The 22497-nt window shown below is 40.9% G+C and overlaps 1 protein-coding gene across 1 annotated transcript; it reads left to right on the top strand.

Annotated features, from left to right (window-relative positions):
- The first annotated feature begins 817 nt into the window (after positions 1-817).
- LOC131978286 (leucine-rich repeat-containing protein 24-like) lies at positions 818-22192 on the top strand. The gene is made up of 8 exons (XM_059341889.1): positions 818-1212; positions 7166-7350; positions 7491-7577; positions 8799-8990; positions 9610-9778; positions 11199-11461; positions 14213-14788; positions 17501-22192. The coding sequence occupies exons 2-8, from the start codon at positions 7183-7185 to the stop codon at positions 17909-17911; spliced, it is 1866 nt and encodes a 621-aa protein (XP_059197872.1). The 5' UTR covers positions 818-1212; positions 7166-7182; the 3' UTR covers positions 17912-22192.
- Positions 22193-22497: the final 305 nt, after the last annotated feature.

The following is a 22497-nucleotide window of genomic DNA, read 5'->3' as shown; positions in this document are numbered from 1 at the left end:
TGAAATCTCAGTTTATCTGCTATTTCCCCCTCTAATTTCAGATTTGGTATTAAAAGAAAACCATCCATAATCAAAGACTCATTCCACTTCAGGTGGACAGTGAACATCCCCAGGGTGTCCCTCGTCGGATTTCAGGATAGTCTGATGTATCATTTCAAAATGAAAGCCTTTTGAAATACTACATAATACGCAATTTTTCCTTTAACTTAAGATTATAATAAAAAGAACACCGTCCATAGTCAAGTACTCATTTCATTTCAGGTTGACAGTGCTTTCAGATACCGTAATGTTAGTACAGGGATGGGCAACTTAAATGCTGGAGGGGGCCACAATTTTTCATGGACACTACCACAGGGCCACATATAGGACCGTGCACTTTAAATATGTTTACAGTGCAATAACTTAACATATTTCATGCTCAAATGCATGTATAAATAGGAATACAAAAGGTTTGAAGCAAATAAAAAATAACCACTTACTGTGATTTCTTTTTTTTTTTCAGTGCAAGAACAGCAGACCAACATTAATTACAAGAAGTAATTTTGTGCATTTTTACACTGCACTTTTAATATTTCATGCTCAAATGCATGTAGTTGTACTGAGGGCCACTTCAAGTGAGGGTGCGGGCCTTATGCGGACCCCGGGCCTCCAGTTGCCCATCCCAAGTCTAGTAAATACATGCATCGCGAAAACAAGTGGTGGCTGGCTTGACTGTATTTTCCGAACCAGGGGGGTGCCTTGACCGCAGTGTAAATTCGACAGTAATCTTGCTTTCGCGATAAGGCTTTTATTGTGAATAATTTGAGGGCGGAAGTGATTTTCTTGTTGCTGCTGGCGTAACTGGGATTGACTGTGGTCCTCTGGAGTAGCAGCGTGGATTAATTGAATGAGAGGTGCACTGTGAGAGCGCAGAGAGCGAACAGCTGGATGCAGGTTGGATTTAACAGACAGCGGTGCTGCAGATTGACCCGCCCGGCCTGCCGTCGTTGCTCATCGCTCCATCTCCTCTGTTTCTATCGGATCGGAGGATGCGACGGGCCCGTCCATCAGCTACTGTTCTGCTTTCAGATGCATGGAGCTTTATCGTCAACACCGAAAAATACATTGAGATAATTGGGATCATATAGGCAGAGTAAGAGGGACTAAGAAGGCGTCGTGAAGGCAGGCAGGCAGCATCCCTGTGTCGAGTCTCCTCCATCATTTCTCAGAGAGGTAAGAAAGCACAATAAACCGTCGTTTGTACAGATGCATATGGAAGGCTGTTCTGATGTAGATTTTTTTTTTTTTTTTTTTTTTTACACCGAGGTCATGTAAGCCCTGATGGGCAGTCTGTGTTCAGTGCTGGATCACATATTATTTACTGTTATTGTCTGTGAAAGTGGCCTGCAGCACCGCTGGGTCTACAGTACTGAGATCAAAAGACACATGGCTTTATTATGTCCATATGATGATCCCTACCATAATTCACCTGCAGGGTTGCAGCTAGCCTGTATGGGGCACTAACTCCAATTACATTTTTTTAAGAAACTATAATTGAATGCCAAAACAATGTAAAAACATATGATAGGCCTTAGTAGATATTGAAAAATATGACAAAATGAACAGATGATCCCGTCTCAGAGTTAATAGGCCTTTTTCTAATAAATCTTTAGGCTATTCTGAATCTGAATAAAATGAAAACTACATCATATACAGTATTTAACGTACAGATCAATGAAAAATAGATCAAGTATGTAGGAATCAAGCAACAATGAAGTAAGCAAGTAATTTATTTTCTTATTTTTCCAAGCAAACTTTTCCCCCACTGCTGAGCTTTTCTACATGGACACGTTCTGTGTTCTCGTGTGAATAACATGCTGCATCAGTGTCACATTTCTTTCATATTTTCATGTAGGTTTTTCCTATGTTGATCTTTCCTATGTTGATTTCCTGTAACAAAATGTTGGATGGCACTGTTTTTTTTTATTTATCCGTAGGCTGAGATTTACTGCTGTGCTTACCATTTAGCTTTAGTTTATGTCAAATATTAGAAATAACTGAAGTTATCAAATGTCATTCATTTGTTGAAGTGATGCTGTTGGTGTGAGTCTTCACTTAAACCAACAATCCCTGTGGATAAATGTCAGGCAAACAGCAGCAGAAGCCTTCAGTGAGTGATGCTGTGCGGGCGTTTAGCTCCAACAGAAACAAAGAAAAGGCCTTGGTGATGGATCCTTATATGGAATGCAATGCTTCATGGCATGGATGGTTCCTATGGTGACAGTGATTCACACAACTTTAATAAGTAGTGCTGTCACCAGTACCCGATTGTTACAATGACAGTATTAATCCCTTGTGGTTCTGCTTTAACAACACACTACACTTCTGAATTGATAGGATTCATTCTTTCACAGTCAGTGAAGTATTTTCTGCACCTTGATAAAAATCACACTGCTTCACTGTGTGCCTAACAGTTTACAAAGCTTAAGCTCTGTCGGATTAGTTTTTACTCCAGAGCCAGATTTTACATGGATTTAAAATTATTAAAAATAATGATAATCACCAGTTCGCCTCGAGAGAATATTCCCTGACACCTCCAACCTTTGTTATGAATGTAATATACACAAAGGTACATTTATCTACATTCATATGTGACCGCATCCAGACTTTCTGGAAGGGGGTTCACTCTGTAATCCAGGAGGTCACTGGTAAACAGTTTTTTGTTGACTCTGTCTTTCTATCTACTTAGTCATGCTTCAGAAAATTTTTCGGGCACGGATAACTAAATCTCTGTTGACAAATCTTTTGTTTTTGGCAAAAAAAATGTATCTTGCTGCAACGATCAACTCCCCAGAATCCTACAGTCGACATGTGGATATCACAGATTTCTGCTCTTATTCCTCTCGAGAAGTTGACTCATGACCTTAATCACAAATCGGACAAGTTCAGGAGGATCTGGGAACCATTGCATTCCTTTTTACAGATGCTATAACTCTTCATTTGTCCCTGGAAGATGAGGACTGTCTGCCCTTTCATTTATTTGATATATGTGCTCTTCGTTTACCTGTCTGCTGTCGTCTTTTTATTTACTTTATTATTTTATGTAAAAATAGAATTATATAACGCAACGCTCTATTAGTTTGGGGTGGGACTTCTTTTGTTTTGTTTTGTGCTTTGTTGTCTGAATTGTTTTTGTTTGTGCTTATGAAATTGAAAAACCAACAAAAAGAGTATTAAAAAAAAGAGATAATATTACATTAAAGCGAATACAGTGTAGTTTACCTTTAGACATCAGTTCAATCAGTAATGATAACACTGTACCCACCTAATAGTTGAGTTCTGGGAACAAACACAAAAACAGCAGTCAGATGATCAGACAGGTTGGAAACAAACCAAACTTATTAGGAAGTGAAAATGAAGGTGAACATTGAAATGATTACTATGGATCCGTCACTATCAGCCCGATATCCCTTTGCTGGCGTAAATATTAGGCCGATACTGGCTCACATATTCTTAATCTTATTTTGATAATTATTAACAATTCAGTAAATTTACAGTCACCGGCCAATACATTAGGTACATCTGTTCAACTGCTCGTTAACGCAAATATCTAATCAGCAAATATCTAATCAGCAAATATCTGATCAGCAAATATCTGATCAGCAAATATCTAATCAGCAAATATCTGATCAGCAAATATCTAATCAGTCAATCACATGGCAGCAACTCAATGCATTTAGGTATGTAGACATGGTGAAGACGACATGCTGAATATATTGAAATAGATATGGAAAAATATGACAAAAATGAACAGATGATCCCGTCTCAGAGTTAATAGGCCTATTTCTAATAAATCAGGTTACTCTAAATCTGAGTAAAATGAAAACTACTAAACTACATCACATACAGTAATTAACATACAGATCAATGAAAAATAGATCAAGTATGTAGAAATCAAGCAACAATGAAGTAAGCAAATAATTAATTTTCTTATTTTTCCAAGCAAACTTTCCCCCACTACTGAGCTTTTCTACATAAAAACATACGTTGTGTGTTCTCGTGTGAATAACATGCTGCATCAGTGTCACATTTCTTTTTTTTTGTATTGCTCCCCTGATTTGTGTTATATCCGTAGGCTGAGATTTACTGCTGCGCTTACCATTTAGCTTTAGTTTATGTCATATATTAGAAGCTGCTGAAGTTGAGACTGAGCACTAGAATGGGAAGAAAGGTGATTTAAGTGACTTTGAATGTATTACACAAACTGCTGATCACACACAACCATCTCTAGGGCTTACAGAGAATGGTCCAAAAAAGAGAAAATATGCAGTGATCCTCAATTCCTTGTTGATGTTCAGAGATCAGAGGAGAATGGCCAGACTGGTTCAAGATGATAGAAGGCATGCAGCTGATCAGGACAGCAGCTGGCCACTGCTTCCAACCTCCCCTTTTTTAATGAGTGTGTCTATTAGTTTTTGTTTGCAAATTACAGCAGATCAAACAGCAAAACATTGTTACATGGAACAGAGCAAACTGTTTCTCCCTATTCGCCTCCCATCCCCCCACCAAGTAATTATAAGAAAAACATGTTGAAACTATAAACACAAGATGAAAAGAAAGCAAAAATAGATTCAAAATAATAATAATAATAAAAATAAACAAGTAAATAAGTTATTGATAACAATAAGAACCTGAATATGGTATACAGTATAGCCTTAGGCCTTTCCAACCTCCCTTTAAAACTTGCCCCATCCTGCAGTCTGAGCTTCCCTCTTCCCCTGGACCCTAGTTCCTTATCTTCAGTTTATCTGCTAATATGCTTTTTGTCAGTTTTCTTTGTTTGAACATTTTCATTGCATTTGTTAACTTAAGCCAACTAAACTTAAGCTTAATTATTCCCTCATGTGTGCTTCCTCATTTGTTTAGGCCTCATAAGAACTGTAATTGTAAAAAGCCATTTCCTTCATAGTGACCATACAAATTTGCAAAGCAATACAAAAAAAGAAAAAAGCAACATAAGGGTTGCTTCACCAAATGTTGCACTAACCTTAGGGTGTTTTTACAGTATCCAGTGGTGGAATGTCACTAAGTACATTTGGCTAGGCAGCTAGTTGACAAACTAGCTAGCGGGGGGCTACGTGTTACGTCGCGTTACCTAGCAACATGGGTCCAAAGAAGGCTCTGACAGCCGAAGAGGGCAATGACACGAAGAAGTCTCTGGACTTGTTGTCTGAGGAGATTTCAGTTTTGAAACTGCAGCAGAACCCAGATGATACATATTTGTAAAGCTATGTTATTGCTAGGGTTGCCAACCGTCCCTTGAAAAACGGAATCGTCCCGTATTTAGAAACAAAAGCACCCGTCCCGTATTGAGGTGAAAAGGGACGCACTTTGTCCCGTATTATTGTGACAGTCAAAAAATAGTCAGTAAATGCCAATGAAAATTTAATAACAGGGCGCTTTATATGTAAACTTACGGTAAACTTGTTCCAAGGCCCCGTCCTGCTCTGTGACCAATGAACTGACAGCATATTCACACACGAGTATGACGATACAGAATACGCTCATCCCATTGGTCGAGGAGAAGATAGCAGAAGACAACAAAGCAGCATGCGTAGGTGACAGTGACACAGACGCCGACACTGCTTTACGGGGCGCTACACCTTCGAGCAGCAATGTGTCTAGTACCCCTCCGAGAAAAAAACAGAAAAGGATGCAAAAATACTGAAGAATGGGTAAAAGGAAGCACCTGGGTGGAAAAAGTGCGTGATAGCATCTATAAAGCCACTGCACGTTGTGCTGGCGCTCTTTTTCCTTAGTCCATGGTGGACTGACTGATCTGAAACAACATGCTTCCAGTACTGCGGTGACGCCATCTGCACTTTAAATTTTAGTGTGCAATTACATTGCACTTTACGGCCCGTTTGTCAGCTGCATGACTCCAAAATAGCCATTCAATTGTATTCATGCTGCTCCAATAAAATAAATACATCAATTTGTTATCAGCAAACTCCAGTGCATTCTTGAAGACCAGGTCCCCATGTGTTCATGACATGAATTTAATGCCTTTTTACTGAACCAATTTGGAATTATGGAATGCCATAATCTTCCAAAATGGCCATTCAATTGCATACATGCTGCATTTTAAAAGCCAACAAAAGGAGTGAATCAAATTGTTATCAGCAAACTCCACTACATCATTGAAAAACAGGCTAATTGTTATTTTGTGTTGAAGTGAATTGCTGGATAATCATTTGTTTTCCATGTATTCATGTCACACAAAAATATGCATCTAATTAAATTCAGGTTCGAGTCAAATTGTTAAAAAATCATTTTACTTACAAAAAAGGGGCTAAAAATTTTCACCACGCCAGGATGGGTGAAGGCAGTCGGGTCGGCCGGCCCTGCCAATGAAGTGTCCCTTATTTATTTTTCGGGGAGTTGGCAACCCTAGTTATTGCATGCTTCACATGCATGCTCTTTGGATTGACCACTGCTTGGTGCATGTGCGCATATGGCACAGATTCATAGTGATCCCGATCCGCCCACCCCCCCCCTCAAAATAAGAGAACATGGATGTGTTTGCAGAGTCCACCACAGAATTTGAAAGACGACTGTCAAAATATGATGCCTGAAATAAAACATAGAAGAATACTTATTCTGTTTTACAATAATTCACTAAAATATGCAATGATTTAGATGGAATAGTGGCATTAGAAAGTGTGAGAGGCACCAAATTTAGGCTTTTAGGGCAAAAATGTTCTCCGGAGGAGCATGGCCCCCAGACCCCCTTACTCTGTTTGGGTCCCCCCATCAAAGTCTCAGAAAATCCTGACAGAAAAGAAAATTGCCCAGCAGTATGTTCAAGGTAATGAAAGGAGGAGAGATGTTTTGGGTCCTTCATTGAGTCAGCTTCAAGTCAGTAAATTTGTTTGGCTTCACTGGGAATTTCATGTACAAACTTATTTTAATTTATGTAAATATGTTGGTTGTTGTTTACACTACAGTTCATTTATATATTTTTAAATTAAACATATTTGGGTTAAGGCATGGAGTGGAAAAATAACTAATTGAGGTGAAATCATTTGCTGACAGCTTCGTCCCCCCAGTTCAAAAATCCCATCTGCGCCCCTGGCTTGGTGTCACTTGTTAATCCGTGTGTTGGTTGTTCTCTCCTTATCCTCAGGCCTGTCTGTTGGTGTGATGGCTGTGTTTTTGGTGCTTCCTCTCTGCGTGCTCCTCCTGTCCCTACACACTCCTTGTCGAGCGTCTCCTTCCTGCCCTGTGAGCTGCCGCTGCTACAGCCTCACCGTGGAGTGTGGTTCCACCAGCCTGAGGGACATCCCCAAACACGTCCCTCCATCCACACAGGTAGGTTTGTTGTACTAAAAGAGCACATTACATTACATTGACTGATTCCAGAATTAAGGAATCAATGACATACAGTTCACCAGGAGGTCATCATTTCTTGTAACATTTACCAATCTTCATCTTGCCTTCTCTCTATCAAGACCATCTTCCTCCAGGACAATGTGATTGGTCAGATCCGTCGACAGGATCTCATTCCACTGAGGCACCTGCACTACTTGTACCTGCAGGTAAAGAGCACACGCCTCCAGAGCTGGATATAAAGAAGTGTCTCTGAATTGAAATGAGATTTTGTTCTTGTCAAATCCTCAATGCAACGTTTGTGCTTACGAGTGAAGCTTAGCGATATATAACACACTGAAATGTAATTACAGTCCAAACAATGTTTTTATACCAGAGAGGAAGTATTTCTGGAAGTATTTCATGCACAAGCACAGTACAAGAATGAAGCCTGTTTGATGTCACACATGGTAGAATGCAGGCTTAAGGCACCTCCTGGTTTGCCTCCCTGCTCAGACCCGGAGGTTGCCGCTGAGTGCACACAGTAAGAGTTGCCTCATGCTACTGTATTTTAGATGTTACCTGGCTAACTGAGTGATTTTGCTTATCTGGGCCCTCTACTAAGAAGCCAGATTTGCGGTTAGCGAGGTAGCTTCAAGGTTTACTCTGGGTTTTGTGTCCTTTGACAGTGGTTCTCTTCTTGGGGTATATCGCAATGGCAACTACTGCTGAACACCTAACCAGCTCTGGGACAGGTTATGTGTGAGATGAGAGATCAACACAGACAAAAGCTTTGCCTATTGACACATTAGTTCTCTTGAAAATAAATAAATAAATACATACATAGATCTTGGTTAGAGGGACTGACTTCTCTGTGTCAGCTTTTTGAGCTTTATGTTTCCATGGTGACACATTGGAGTATTGGAGGACTTACAGTCCTACAGACTGTCTGCATGTCCTTTTTGTCTGTTTTTATTCAGAAATCATCCCACAACAGAAACTGATTGAAGCACTAAAGATGTGCTTTTTGTATTTACATATATGAAAGTAGCTGCATTACCACTTAAAATTATGCTTGTATATTATTTTTTTATTTGATTCCAAGCCAGCACAATGCTGGGTTGCAGCTGAAAGAAGAAGACGCAGTTTGTTGTACACACCACAAGAATACATCTAATCAACACATTCATTTCATAGATACATCTTATAGTCCATTTGTGTCCTATGGGGCAGTGATATTATCAGATGAAAAAATTTATTCTGCACACTAGATAAAATGTATTTAATTTAATAAACATGCAGTGATGTTTTAAACAGAAGAGATGACACCAAAGCAGTGAAGGCACTGATTTGATTTTAAACATAAGCAGTATGAGCAGACATGGCAGTTCCTGAGCAATAGCCAGCAGAGATTTCTGTTTGGTCACCCTCTCATGCTGCTCTTCCTCCAGAACAACACCATCTCAGCAGTAGAGCCTGGCTCTTTCCAGAACCAGGGTCAGTTGTTGGAGCTGGCTCTGAATGGGAACCGGGTCCACCTTGTGACAGCTGACATGTTTCAGGGACTTGAACACCTCCGCATTCTTTACCTGGCAGGAAATGACATCACACGCCTCCTGGACTACACCTTCCGTGGCTTACAGGTGAGGCACGTTAGAGCACATGCATGGTGTCAATCAAGGTTATTATAGTTAACGAAAACTAGAATTGAAAAAACATCTTTGTTAATTGAAATAAAAATAAAAACGTTTTTTTTTTAAAACGATAACTAACTGAAACTGTATTGTGTGGTTACAAAACTAACTAAAACTAACTAAAATTATAGTGAAAATGTCCTTTGTTTTCGTCTTTGTCAACTTTTTGCATACGTAAACCTTTTTGGTTGATATGAAACCTATTTCATCTATCTGGTTTTATGACTTGAGATGGATAAGACAAAGGAAATAAATTAAATAAATACTTTTTTTAATCTGGCACCCAACAAATACCCCATTACAAAAAAACTAAAACGAACATAAAACTAATAAAAGCTAAACTAAAACTAAGCATTTTCCAAAAAACTGAAATTGAAAAAACAAAAAATCACAACGAAATTAAAACTAAAACTAATGAAAAATCCAAAACTATTATAACCTTGGCGTCCATGACATTTCATTTAACAATAAATTAGTTTAAGATTCATTCTCTATGTCCTGCTCAGCACAGCAGTTTTCGCCACTCCTTTATGAGATAATGTGTACCATTCCCTCAATGTGTCTGCAGCGTCTGCAGGAGCTCCATCTGCAACACAACAGTATAGAGATGTTGGCAGACCAGGCTCTAGTTGGTTTAACTTCTCTGGCTCTGCTGGACCTGAGCAGGAACAATCTTCACACCATTGGCCCTGCATCCCTGCGACCTCTGGTCAGCCTGCAAGTACTGCGCATCACAGGTGAGACTAGATTACTGACATACACGGTGCCTGGAGAATATCCTGAGCAATACTTAACCTTTCTACTTTTCTGAAAACTACAGACTGCAAAATCACATACATTTAATTATAAGACAACCATGTCCTACCAATTTGAGAATTTAATTAAAGCAGCGAGGTTCATATAGACCATAGACTGTATAAATAATTGACGTAGTCACCGTGACTCCTTGGAGTGTCTATTAGTCCAACCAAATGCTTAACAAGTCATTTTTAATGAGCAGCAACTGTGGCCGCCGTCTCTAACTATGCACAACAGCTGCCGCTGTAAACATAAACAAAGCAGCAAGGCTAATTATGCACAGCATCTTCGCTGATCATAAACATTGTGATCGTGAATTAACCGACTTCGCTAACTGTGCACAGAGTGTAAACAAACAGAGATCGCTAAGTGAACACCTCCTGCAGCAGCAGCACATACACACTGTACTGCTACAGAGCTAACTGTTAGCCTGTTAACAATTTGCAGACTGGACGCTAAGGGGGTAACATCCCCTCCGGCTCCAGCTGCAGCTGGGAGAGACTGCTGCAGGAGGACTTTGCCCCTTCGACTCTTCTTAACAAGCCGCCGCCCCCCGCAATTCGTTAAGAACAGTAAGAAGGAGTCTCCAAAAGTCTCTATTAACACCAGAAAAAGTCACTGGATTTTTTATAACTTTTTTGACATGTTGCCGTGGATACGCATTGTTCTGCTTCTCTCCTGATGACGGCTTGCCTTGTTAGTGACCTGTCAATCAAAGGTAGCCACGCCCCAAATCATATGATTCATTATCTTCTATTTTCTTCTAAATGGGGCCATTATTTGAAATATTAACATCAAATTGTCTTGAAGAAGATTTTTTTTTTTACCAGCGATTGAGACCATAGTGTTGTCCTAAAAAAATGTTCTGAGGTAATAAATCAAGTGAGAAGTTTTCTCATTTTGCATTGAAATGAATGGACAGAAATCTTTCTGCAGCCAAACTTCGCACCCCTACTGGAATTTTTGGTAGAATGCAGCCTAAGGCACCTGCTGGTTTGCCTCCCTGCTCAGACCCGGAGGTTGCCGCCTGATATAGACTGAACCAGGCAGCCAGAGCCCTCCCCACTGGTTATCCAAGCTTAAAAGAAAGTTTATTTGAATTTTATTTTTCCTTCAGTTATTTCTTATACAGTCACTGCATTTCTCTCTCTGGTCACTTTCAAACCTTTAATCCAATCCAGTGCAGTTTCCAGAGGTCAGTGTAAAACCATTCATAGCCCTCCTGTCAAATACATACCTTATATACACTATCATTCAGTACTCTGAAATGTCTTCTTTCTAGCACCACCACCAGTGAGTGGGACCTATCTGGCCCCAGCATCAGCCTAATCTCCTGTTCTCCTCTCTGCTGTGCTGTAGACAATCCATGGCGTTGTGACTGTGCGCTTCACTGGCTGAGGAGCTGGATTGATGAGGAAGGCCAGCGGTTGCTCAGCTCTGCAGAACGTCGACTGGTCTGCACCGAGCCTCCGCGCCTTTCCCATCTCAGCCTGGTGGAGGTCCCACTCAACAGCTTGGTGTGTATCCCTCCCCTGGTTCAGCTGGAGCCCAGGAGGTTAGCTGTGCGCCTGGGTGAGAGCCTCAGGGTGTCCTGCCATGCCTCTGGTTACCCTCGGCCACAGGTAGGAAAACTTTAGGTGAATAAGTATAACTTCCAGCAGAATCCACCACACTTGTTTAGTAGCAGTAGACGTGTTATCACTTGGTCATTACTTCCTTAGGATGTAATGGTTGTGAAAGATCTTTTGTATTAGAAATTTGGATTATAAGCCGTGTTTCCTTTAGGAGGCAGAGTTGCCACCAGGAAAGTCTCAGGCCACGCCCTCTCAAATGTCCGCTCACTCAGAGTGTCTCATTACAAATAAGGCCCCAGAGGGATTTACGAGACTCTGGAGGTGACCTATGGTTTTCAATCGTCGTGTAATTGCTTAGCGACAGTTTCGACCGTGATCCGGGATCACATAGGCGACAGATTAAACAAGGGAGACGCAACTGTGGCTGCCGCTGCTAACTGTGCACAACATCTGCCGCTGATCATAAACAAAGCAGCATGGCTAATTATGCACAGCGTCTCCACTGATCATAAACATAGTGGTCGTGAATTAACCGACTTCACTAACTGTGCACAGAGTGTAAACAAACAGAGATTGCTAAGTGAACACCTCCTGGAGCAGCAGCACATACACACTGTACTGCTGCAGAGCTAACTGTTAGCTTATTAGCAATTTGCAGACTGGACGCTAAGGGGTTAACATCTCCTCCGGATCCAGCTGCAGCTGGGAGAGACTGCTGCAGGAGGACTGTGCCTATTCGAAGAGTCAGAACGAGTCTCCAAAAGTCTCCAATAACACCAGAAAAAGTCTCTTGATTTGTCGTTAGTCGCTTTTTGAAAAATAGTAGCTAGGGGGGTCTGAAAAGTCGCTAAATATATCGACAACACTGCTTCGCCGGCTTTTACAAATGGTACGTGTTGTTTTGGCGTTGAGTACTACGACACATCCTGCTAAGCGTTCTATCCAATCAGCAACTAGGCTTTTTTCAGGGGAGAAAAATGGCCCTGCTCTTTGACAGGGCCAGAAAAAGTCTGGTTAAAAGAGCGCTCAGGACGGCTCATTTTCAAATTAGGGGCGTTTCGACAAGTGAAACCTACCTCATTCCGGGTATTGGACTGTAGTGGAAACACCCCTATAGATTCTCTGTAGAGCTCTACTAGACGGATCAACAACATTGTGCCAAAATATTTTACTCACTTGGCTTGAAAACTGGCGACCATGAAGACCACAGCATAGTTCATCAGTCATCGACAACAGAGTGCAGCTTCTCTCTGTCCCATGAATTGCTGAATAACTTTGAACTGTCTTAATTGTCTTATGTTCCCCTGTCTTATTTCTTCTTTTTATCTTCTGTAAAGCACTTTGTGATTTGATCTGTGAAAAGTGCTATATAAATAAACTTTACTTCCTTACTTACTGAATACTACTAAAACTAATGCTGAGACTCCTGTAACACCAGTCACATCAGTAGCAACTGCAACTTCTCACGTTGAAATCCAGTAATCAGGGTTTTTAACTTTCACATATTTTTTAGAGGTACGATCCTTTCACCCCCAGACTGGCCAAGGCTGATGCTGTCTCTCAATGGCATCTCAGCCATCAGTAACACACTGCAAGACAGAGAAGTGATAGGCAGTGGTGGAACATCAGGGATAATGGATGGTCTGCTTCTTAGCCCTGACCTGCGCTTGAGCACTTGTATCTCTATGCATGGTGCACATGATCAGATAGTGGACATGCTGTCAGAGATAGAATAGTTCCAAGCAATGATCTTGTCCATAGTCTGAGATGTGTGAGAGGGCTGAAATATGATTTTCCTGGATGTCCTCTTGTAGGAAGGCAATGTTTGTTGGCCTCAGTGAGCAGAGGAATATTGGGACAGACAGTCAGTGCATATCAATATGAGCCATTTGGTGCATTTATAACATGACAGTATCTAGTGAAAACCACTCGAGTAATCCGTCCACTTACAATATGTATGGATAGAGTAGACATACTGTCACAGATGCTGTAGTCAGTATGAACTTAAGGAATGATTATAGCAAACAAAGAGTTTTAATGTTCATACGGGCAACTGACTATTGTTTTTATACAGACTTGTGTCGTGGCAATTTTGACAACCACACTAAGTTAATGGGTGAGCTGGCCAAACACAAAGCACTCAATACTCTGTTCAGCAGGTTTTATTAGCACATTCGTGTTCCATACACCGCACAATCCCGAATGGCTCTTTCACAGTACAACAAAGTCCCATACACCGCTCGACTTATATCTGTTGTATTTCCCAACATTGATTCTTCAGCAAGTCTCAATGTGGTCCTATCTTCCTGCCCTATACATCACATCAGGACAGAGCCCACTGGTCTACATGTTCCCCTCTCTCATGGTGTTATCAGAGTTAAGTTCACAGAGTGAGTCCCCACAATGCCTTGCGTCTTGAATATCAAGTAGGTCGCCGCCTACTTCATGTCCCACCATGCAGGAAACACCAAATTTCCTTCACACTTGTCATTTAGGACCCACCTGACCTTTGGTGCCCTGGGCCTATGCCCAGGTAATCAGTAATCCATCCATGTTATCAGCCTGTATATTGTGTATGGTGTTTCAATTCATTTTGATTGTCTTATTTTAATTTCAGTTAATCTTGGCTTGGGAAAAGTGATCTCAGTGATCTTTATGTTAATGAACAAAATGGATTTAGATATCTTGTCTGATAGTAAAACCGTGGTGAACTGTAACCTTCAGGTTAATAGCAGATGTAATATGCGTCAGACTTACCTTATTAGACAACTGACTGTGAAACACTTAATGCTTTTTCAGGTGACCTGGAAGAAGGCGTCCCAGGGTAAAGTGGTGCTTTCTCCTAGAGGCCTGGTTCAGGAGCTGGGTGCTGGAGGAGGTGGAATGGGCGGAGCCGAGGCGCCCTCAGAGGAAGGCAGAGTCAGTCTGCAGAAGACTGAAGGCGAGCGATTTGACCCTGACACCGGCAGCGGCATGCTGTTTCTCAGTAATGTGACTGTGGCTCATGCAGGTTTCTATGAATGCGAAGCCTGGAACGCGGGGGGTGTGGCCAGAGTGACCTTTCAGCTCGCCATCAACTCATCCACTTCCTCTTCCTCCTCTTCCTCCTCGATCTGGGCCTCGTGGTCCCAAGTGTCGTCGCCGTACTCCCCTGCCTGGCCCAGACTGCGGAGCCACGGTCCTGCTATGGGCTCAGATGTGAGCCGGGAGCCTCTGTACGCTCTGGGCAGCATGGCCTTCAGCGCTCTGGGAGCTGCCACTCAAACTGCCATCGCCGTGGGCATCTCCCTGCTGGCTCTTACTGCTCTGCTGCTGGTCGCCATGATCTACAGCCGACATCACCAAAGGGAGAAGGAAGCTGACGGTGCTGAGAAGGTGTGTGGCTTTTTTTCTGTAAATGGCACAGTTTTTTAATTAGCAACAAAAATGTTTGGTAACGCTTTATATTAAGGTCCTTGTAATAACCATTAATTAACAAGTAATAAGGCCCTTGTAAGTCCTTACAAGATGCTTATTAACATTATTGTGTGTTTATAAGCTTATATAAGTGTTAATAATGGCATTACAAACACCCATGACCCACCCATTATGTCTTTGCCATGCCTTTATTAATCTTATTTTGTTTGCTTATTGATATTAAAATATACTTTTTTGCTCATCTATTATAAGTTAACCATAAGTTAACTATGCTTTTTGCAACTACCGGATCTAAAGCGAGAACAATGCCTTATTACTTGTTAATTAAAGGTTATTAAGGACCTTATTATAAAGCGTTACCCAAAAATGTTTTAATGTCCAATTACAGGAAAGAAGAAGAACTGCTTGAAGAAGCATACATGTAAATAAAGTCCTGAAACATTGGTCCAAGCACAGAACAAAACCTTGTGGAAGACTGTAATTGTCGTTGTTCACAACAGGACTGCAGAAAAATATAACTGCCGCCAAACTGCCCTCCATTTAGGACTCATGCATGTCCAGAGTCAAGAAACGGACAAGAAAACATCATTACAGACCATCACACTCTGAACACTACCTGTTCCAAATTTCCTCCTCTGGTAGGCACTAAACCAGATAAAAGAACAGTTTCTTTCCACAGGACCTCACTACCATGAGCAGTCAACACCAGTCACACAGTGATAATTATCCTGTAATACTAACATCCATTGTACCTAATCAAGTATGGTCCATTTTATATTTTGTTGGACTAATTCATAATCAAGGTTATCTGAACAAATGTTTTATATAGGAAAGCAGGTCTAGACCATAATCTTTAATTTACAGAGACCAAGTCTGGACCAAGTGGAGAGTCTTAAGGGATTTAGGGAGCAGCCTAATAATAAGGAATTGTAAAATATGCCACAGTAAGAGTATGTGATTTTTGCAATGTAACATAAATCTAAATTAAATAGTTAATACACTGTTTTTCAACATGTACATGTCATTACTATTATTAAAAATCGAATATGCCACATACACTTTATACTACCATCATATCCACCTACCTTACATTCATTCTATACTTATTCCGGCACCTTCACTTTGCACCACTGACCCATTGTCTTACGGTTCAAAAAGGTTATGATATACATTAATGGACAGTATATACTTACTGCTTAATTTTTTTGCTGTGAAATTGCATCTTTTACTCTTTGTGTATGTGTATATATATAAGCAGCAATTTATCTATTTTGTTGGCCAGGCAGCGGACAGTTACATTGACAGTAGCGCAGTACAACATCCCCTGGTTTACAGTGTGTGTCTGGCACCTGTCACAGCACCTGCATCAGTGCTGATGATGCACCAAACTCTCTGTCCATCTGACGCCCCATTCTATGGGATAACTGAACTTCTTTGCTTGCTCCAAACTTATCATTCTAGTTAAATGAGCCAAGTCTGCTGTATTAAAAAAATAGCACAAGCCCAGACCAAGTGCACATCCATTGGAAGTTATTTGGGGCTTTACCCCTCACAACACATGCTTCTAGAGCACTCGAACTTGTTATGAGAGCCATTGTGTTTCCTTTACTTGCTGGTCATTTACAGATACATTTTTTTACAGCTTTTAGGAATAGATAGAAGTTTCAGATTTTGAGTAATTATAATATGACTAGTGCAGTGCCCGTAGGAAGTATGTATTCATATAGTGGGAGATGCAACATAAGAAGTGAATAAAGCTAAATCTCCGCTTAACATGCTAATCGCGAATAACAGAATTTGCACATTACATGCAGACCACTACAGCGTGGAAACGATTAGAATATTATTGGAAAATCGAACCTTGTAGCACACTTTAAAACTCCGAAAGATAGGTAGTCTAAATAGACGTACAGATGAGATGAGTCAGGGTGGAAATCCAGAGTGAATTGTGTTACTGACCAGGTGTAGGCCTATCACACAATGGGGCGGAGCTCCCCTAAAAGGCGTCCGATCGGAAACAGAGCAATGCTGCAACACGTCCTACGTAAATAATGATCATGTCTTGTAAAATGAATTCAAAAATCTTCAAAATCGAGGATGCACACCTTCGTGCACACCCGCAGGTTGCCGCCTGATCCCCACTAGAGACGTGACGTTCCACATACCTGAGCTGGTCTGGTACCCATTGTTGTCCGCTACTCTTCTCACACTGCTTCCGTGACTAACCCTATGGTTGCTGGGCCCACAGGACCCTTAGATCCAGGCCCAGCCACCAAGTGTCATCGGGGAGCTTCCCTCCCAGGTCTAGCTCCAGTAGGGTGCCCCAGCTTCCCCTAACCAGGCCAGGTACACTGGCTCTCATGTATCCACTTCATTGTGTCAGTTGTGTTATGACTGCAAGAGCTGTCACTGGCTTGTGTGTGTGACAACCACTGGTGGGTCTACAGCTCTCTCTCTCTGTGTCTGACAGTGCCAATTTGTTTTTATAAATCCCAATTTATGCTGAACTCACATTTCAGGCCATCTCATTCCAGTGAATTGTGTGCAAAATAAAAAATGTGTGCAATTTAGTACCGTTGTAAAATATTAGAACAATATTAAATATATTTCCATTATATTGTATATTGCTGTACCCTGTGGGTGATTTTAATCTGTGATTTTAACCTGCAGGAGGAGAGCATCCTGTATGTGAATGACTACTCTGATGGCCCCACCACCTTCGCCCAGCTGGAGGAGTACCGTGACGAGCGAGGCCATGAGATGTACGTCCTCAACAGGGCCAAGCCTGTGTTGCCCCCTGCTCCCCCCACAGCCGTCTCCACCACTAACCTGGGCTGCCCCGCTCCATCTGACACCTCCAGCCACACCCTCTCCTCAGGGGCAGGCAAGACCATGAGTCCCACTTTGGTCCCCAACAAAAAGCTGCAACAGCAGCAGGAGGGCGACATACGGACCATGAGGAGAATGGCGGGGGAGGGAGGGGAAGCGGAGCCTGTGATCACATCAGAGGCAGAAGGGATGTTTCTTAACCACACAGGCCTGTTCATGGACTCTCAGATTGCCTATGAGATCCACTGCTGAAGAGGTAGAGAGTCCACTGGAGACCACACAGAGGGTTTGCGTGGGTCTGTCACATTATCTAAGGAAAGTCAGGATCACTGTTGGAATCTACAGTAACTGACAGAAGTACACATCCCTGTGGAAGGATTTCATTTCTACTGATTCTACTGCTCATCCACAGTAATGGACTCTTCCTGGAGAAGATTTACATACCTGACACAGCTAAAAAAAACAGCAATTGAGACTTTTTAGTGGACATACTGTGATCTTGCACACCAAAACAACAGCAGTGAGTTAGTTGGTGAGTAGATCGCCTTTCAGAGGACCTCCGCTCAAAGTCAAATTGAATTGGACTCTGGTATATATTGAACTGCACAAAACTGAACTGTACATGAACATCTTGGTCAGCATTATCAGAGCTACTTTCATCTGGGCTGTGCAAGAGTTAACATCTGTCCTCTCAAGAACTCTGCGGCTCGTGGTTGCAGGGTGTGTATAACATGAGCATGTAAGAACCATAGTGTGTTTTATTACTGTTATTAATGTCTGGACATGTTTCAATTTAATCTTAGACTGTGCAGGCTGTTGACTACCTGAAGGCAGTACAGTGAGGGTGGAACAGCAGCAGCTGAATTTTGTCATTATTTATTTAAAAGTTTAGGAACATGCTAAATCATCACAGGGAGAGGATCTGAAAGAGAAATTCTTAGTCATGATGTGGGTTAATAAATTAATCTCACATCATGAAACTATTAAACACGGTGGAGCTGTTGCAGTAGCAGAAAGTATTCAGCAAGGTGAACAATATAAAATATGACCACACAACTGAAACAGAATGAGGACCTATAGAAAGAAATATATTTTAAATATAAAAGTGGGGTCAAGATAAACTGTTGGGATGGCTAAAAATGACTTTGACTTTGAGAGCTCGATGCGCTACAAATTAAAAACCAGAATTACTGATAGAATGGAAGGATAGTCCCGCTACATAATCCAGTCACAGCTGTCGCCGGTAAGGAAGCATAAAAACATATGCTAATAGTAGACAAACCAACACATAGCTGCAAATACAGAAAACAGAGTAAATAAAGACGTGTTGAGGCACCCGTATGGAGACACCATTTGTTTTGGATCTCACTGTTCAAAAAGGGTGTTAAAATGGCCCAGAAGTAAGTAAGTGTCAAATATAATTGTAAGTTGTAAACATTAAATAATGTATTTTCCTTTGCATTAAATTACCTCACGCCATCACTCTGTAAAAAAAGAGAAAGGATTTAGAGCCAATTTAACTAATTCAGTCTCCTAAAAGTATACTAAGCTATCAATTTGGAACTCTGATTAAGAATAACTTAACAACTATAACCAAAACGACCATCAATATTTCGTAAAAGTTAATGAAATTTGGAGTCATTTGCATTGAAGAGGTTGGCACTATTCAGTCTTGTACAACATTAAATAGACAGCATGTATAATTCCAAAAAAGCATTTTTCAAAAAGAAACCAAAGCACACAATACATATATTAAGATGTGACTATATACATGTGTGAATGTGCGTGTATGTGTGAGAGAGAGAGGCTGTGTTAGTGTGCAAGTGGAGAAAAACAGAATTACTAAACTACAGAGATAACCAATAAAGACGACGGAGTGAGGGAAATAGGTTTTTCTGCTTGGACATGTGTTGAGGTCAGAACAAAGAGGATTCTTGGGCAGCAACTTTTCCCTACCAAATGTGCATGTCAATGATAAATCAACTCAGAATATATGTATGTGATCTAGTGGTGCCGGGATAGAAAGTCCTTGCAGGGTTAGCAGCTGGGAGCTAAATAGCTTTGATGCTCCTGTTTCTACTAGAGTTAGATTTCAGGCTTTGTCACAGCTGCCTGTGCTAAGTGGTTTACTAGGTAAACAGTATGTTAAGTAACCAAGAATCTTTAGACAGGCAATTGTCTCCTCTGTCACGAGGTAAAGGTTTGTGTAAGTCTTCTCTGTTAGCAGGCTACATGGAAAGCAATGCTTGCTGTTTGATGGCAAGGTTCCCACCCTGCACTGTGGGATTTCCAGCAGAAAGAGTCCAGTAGAGAAGAGAGACACCAATGGGAGGTTTCCCCTTTTCCAAATGTTCAATTCCTGTGGTCCTTACAGAAATTACAACTAAATACAGAAAACACAACCAAATACAGAAAACACAACTCATTTTAAAAAAACACAATCCAATATAAAAATATCAAACAAATAAAGACAAAATAACCAAATACAGAAAACACAACTCATTTAAAAAAAACACAATCCAATATAAAAATATCAAACAAATAAAGACAAAATAACCAAATACAGAAACTGAACCAAATACAGAAAACAAAGCCAAATACAGACAACACAACCAAAATAAATAAAAACACCACCAAAAACATAAAATCATAACCAAATACAAAGAACCCGATCAAATACAGGCAAAACAATGAAATACAGAAAATACAACTAAATACCATAGACTTTATAAATAATGGACGTAGTGACCGTGACGTCACCCATTGGTTTGTGGACTGCCCATTTGAGGCATCGAGTTCACAGTTACACTCGTCGTCATCTTGCATCACCATCTTGTTTCTGATACGGAGAGCAGACCATATTTGGACTGTGGAGGAGCGAGAGGGATCTGATCACTGACTACAGCCTCTCTACACCTCAACCTGACTGAGAGAAGTCAGTGCTAATTCATGTTAGCATTATCTGGGATGTTAGTTTTGGCAAAAAACAAAACAAAATGTACATTACTTACCTCAGAAAACTAAACAGCGACTCCTTGGGGTGTCTGTTAGTCCAACCAAACACTGAACAAGACATTTTTAATGAACAAAACGTCATTAAGTGAAAATACAGTGTGAAAGGATCAAAGTTATGAGAATCAAAGGTAGCTATGCCCCAAATCATACAATTCTTTATCTTCTGTTTTCTTTTAAATGGGGCCATTATTTAAACTATTAACATCAAATTGTCTTGAAGAAGATTTTTAACAGGAGATTGAGACCATAGTGTTGTCCTAAACAAAAATTCTGAGGTAATAAATCAAGTGAGAAGTTTTCTCATTTTGTATTGAAATGAATGGACGTTAATGCTTTTGCAGCCGCCGTCAGCGTCCCCTGTTGGAATTTTCAGTAGAAGGCAACTTCAGCACATTTCTCCATAATTTGAATTGATCACTGTATGACTTACCTTAAAGGCTAGCAAAGTAAATGACAGTCTAGTAAATGTTGATTTCCCAACATTTTAATTGTAATGCTTTTATTATGCCTTGAACGGCTAACAACTATCAATGATAATGAAAACATTTTTTTCTGGGATGGTTTGCATTCACTTTGAGAAAATTGGCAGCTGGTTCACTGTTCATCAGGAATTAGTCACCGCAATCTAGCAGTCTAACATTACTGCACCTGCAGCCTTTCTGTGTCCTTCGGAGAGAGCCCCTCCCACTCTGCTTTGCAAGTGTTCGCAACTCACAGTCACGTCTCCTGCCTGAGCCTCTCCTACTCCACTGTCATCCTGCTGGAGCGGGGACAAGTGCCCTGTTTGTCCCCCCTGTTGGCGGGCCTGTTCATCTTTCTGAGATCAGTTTTAGTTCTCACCATGTGAGAATAGGCGTGTCTCCATTAGGTACTTTTCCCTCCAGTGAGCAGCTACTCAACTCGGGTAGGTACTTTTCTGAGCCGCTAATGAGCCGCCACTAACCAGTCAATGCTGATTGGATACGGTTGAGGTGGCGATTTCGTGCAGGGGTGATTCATTTGCAGACTGATGCAAACTGGACGCAGCAAACTCAGAATATATACAGAATGGTGCAAAGTCACTAAGTTGGCAATACTGCTTGCCGCGTCTGTCTGTTGTCACATTAACTAAGTTGATTAGCTGGTACAAAAATACCTGTATGGGAACAGAGGACTAGGGGAACTAACTAGTGGGCGGAGCCAAAACACTCAGCCGCTTTACAAAAAGTACTCAGAAAGTACTGAGTGGAAACACCCCTAATATATCTCCCTATAGACTGTCCCCTCAGCAGTTTGTCACCAGCAAAAGTTACAACATGCCGCTAGCCAAAATCTGTCCTTTCGTCATCATCATCATCATCATCATCATCATCATCATCATGACGGACACAGCCAGCAAACCAATCATAATATTTATCTTATTTTAAAATGAAATAGCTCTTTCATTTATTTCATTCAATAACAAAAGACATAAAACACCACTGACGGATAGCCGACTTCAATAACCAGCATGTCATGTGAAAACACTTTCTGTTGCTGTTTGGTGCTACTTGCAGAACATTTCTGTATTTGCTTGTGTTTTCTCTATTTGAAACTTTTTTTCTAAATGCTTACATGGCTTCTCAAATTGCTAAAGAAGTTTTTCTTCATTTACAGTGTGTTGACCACCATTATATAGGACTTCTTAAAATGGTCAGCGTGTGTTTGCAAGTTTTGAAGTGTGTCAGGATAAATAAACTATTGCAAATGAGAGCATCACTTCAACACAGACAGAACACACCAGTGTGATAAAAGCTGGAGGAATAGAAGAAGAAACGCATCATAAGGTTTGTTCGAACTAACTG

The sequence above is a fragment of the Centropristis striata genome, chromosome 9, assembly GCF_030273125.1.
Source record: "Centropristis striata isolate RG_2023a ecotype Rhode Island chromosome 9, C.striata_1.0, whole genome shotgun sequence".
Taxonomy (NCBI): Eukaryota; Metazoa; Chordata; class Actinopteri; order Perciformes; family Serranidae; genus Centropristis; species Centropristis striata.
Note: the sequence above shows the minus strand (reverse complement) of the source record. Positions and strands in the feature narration are given on the sequence as shown.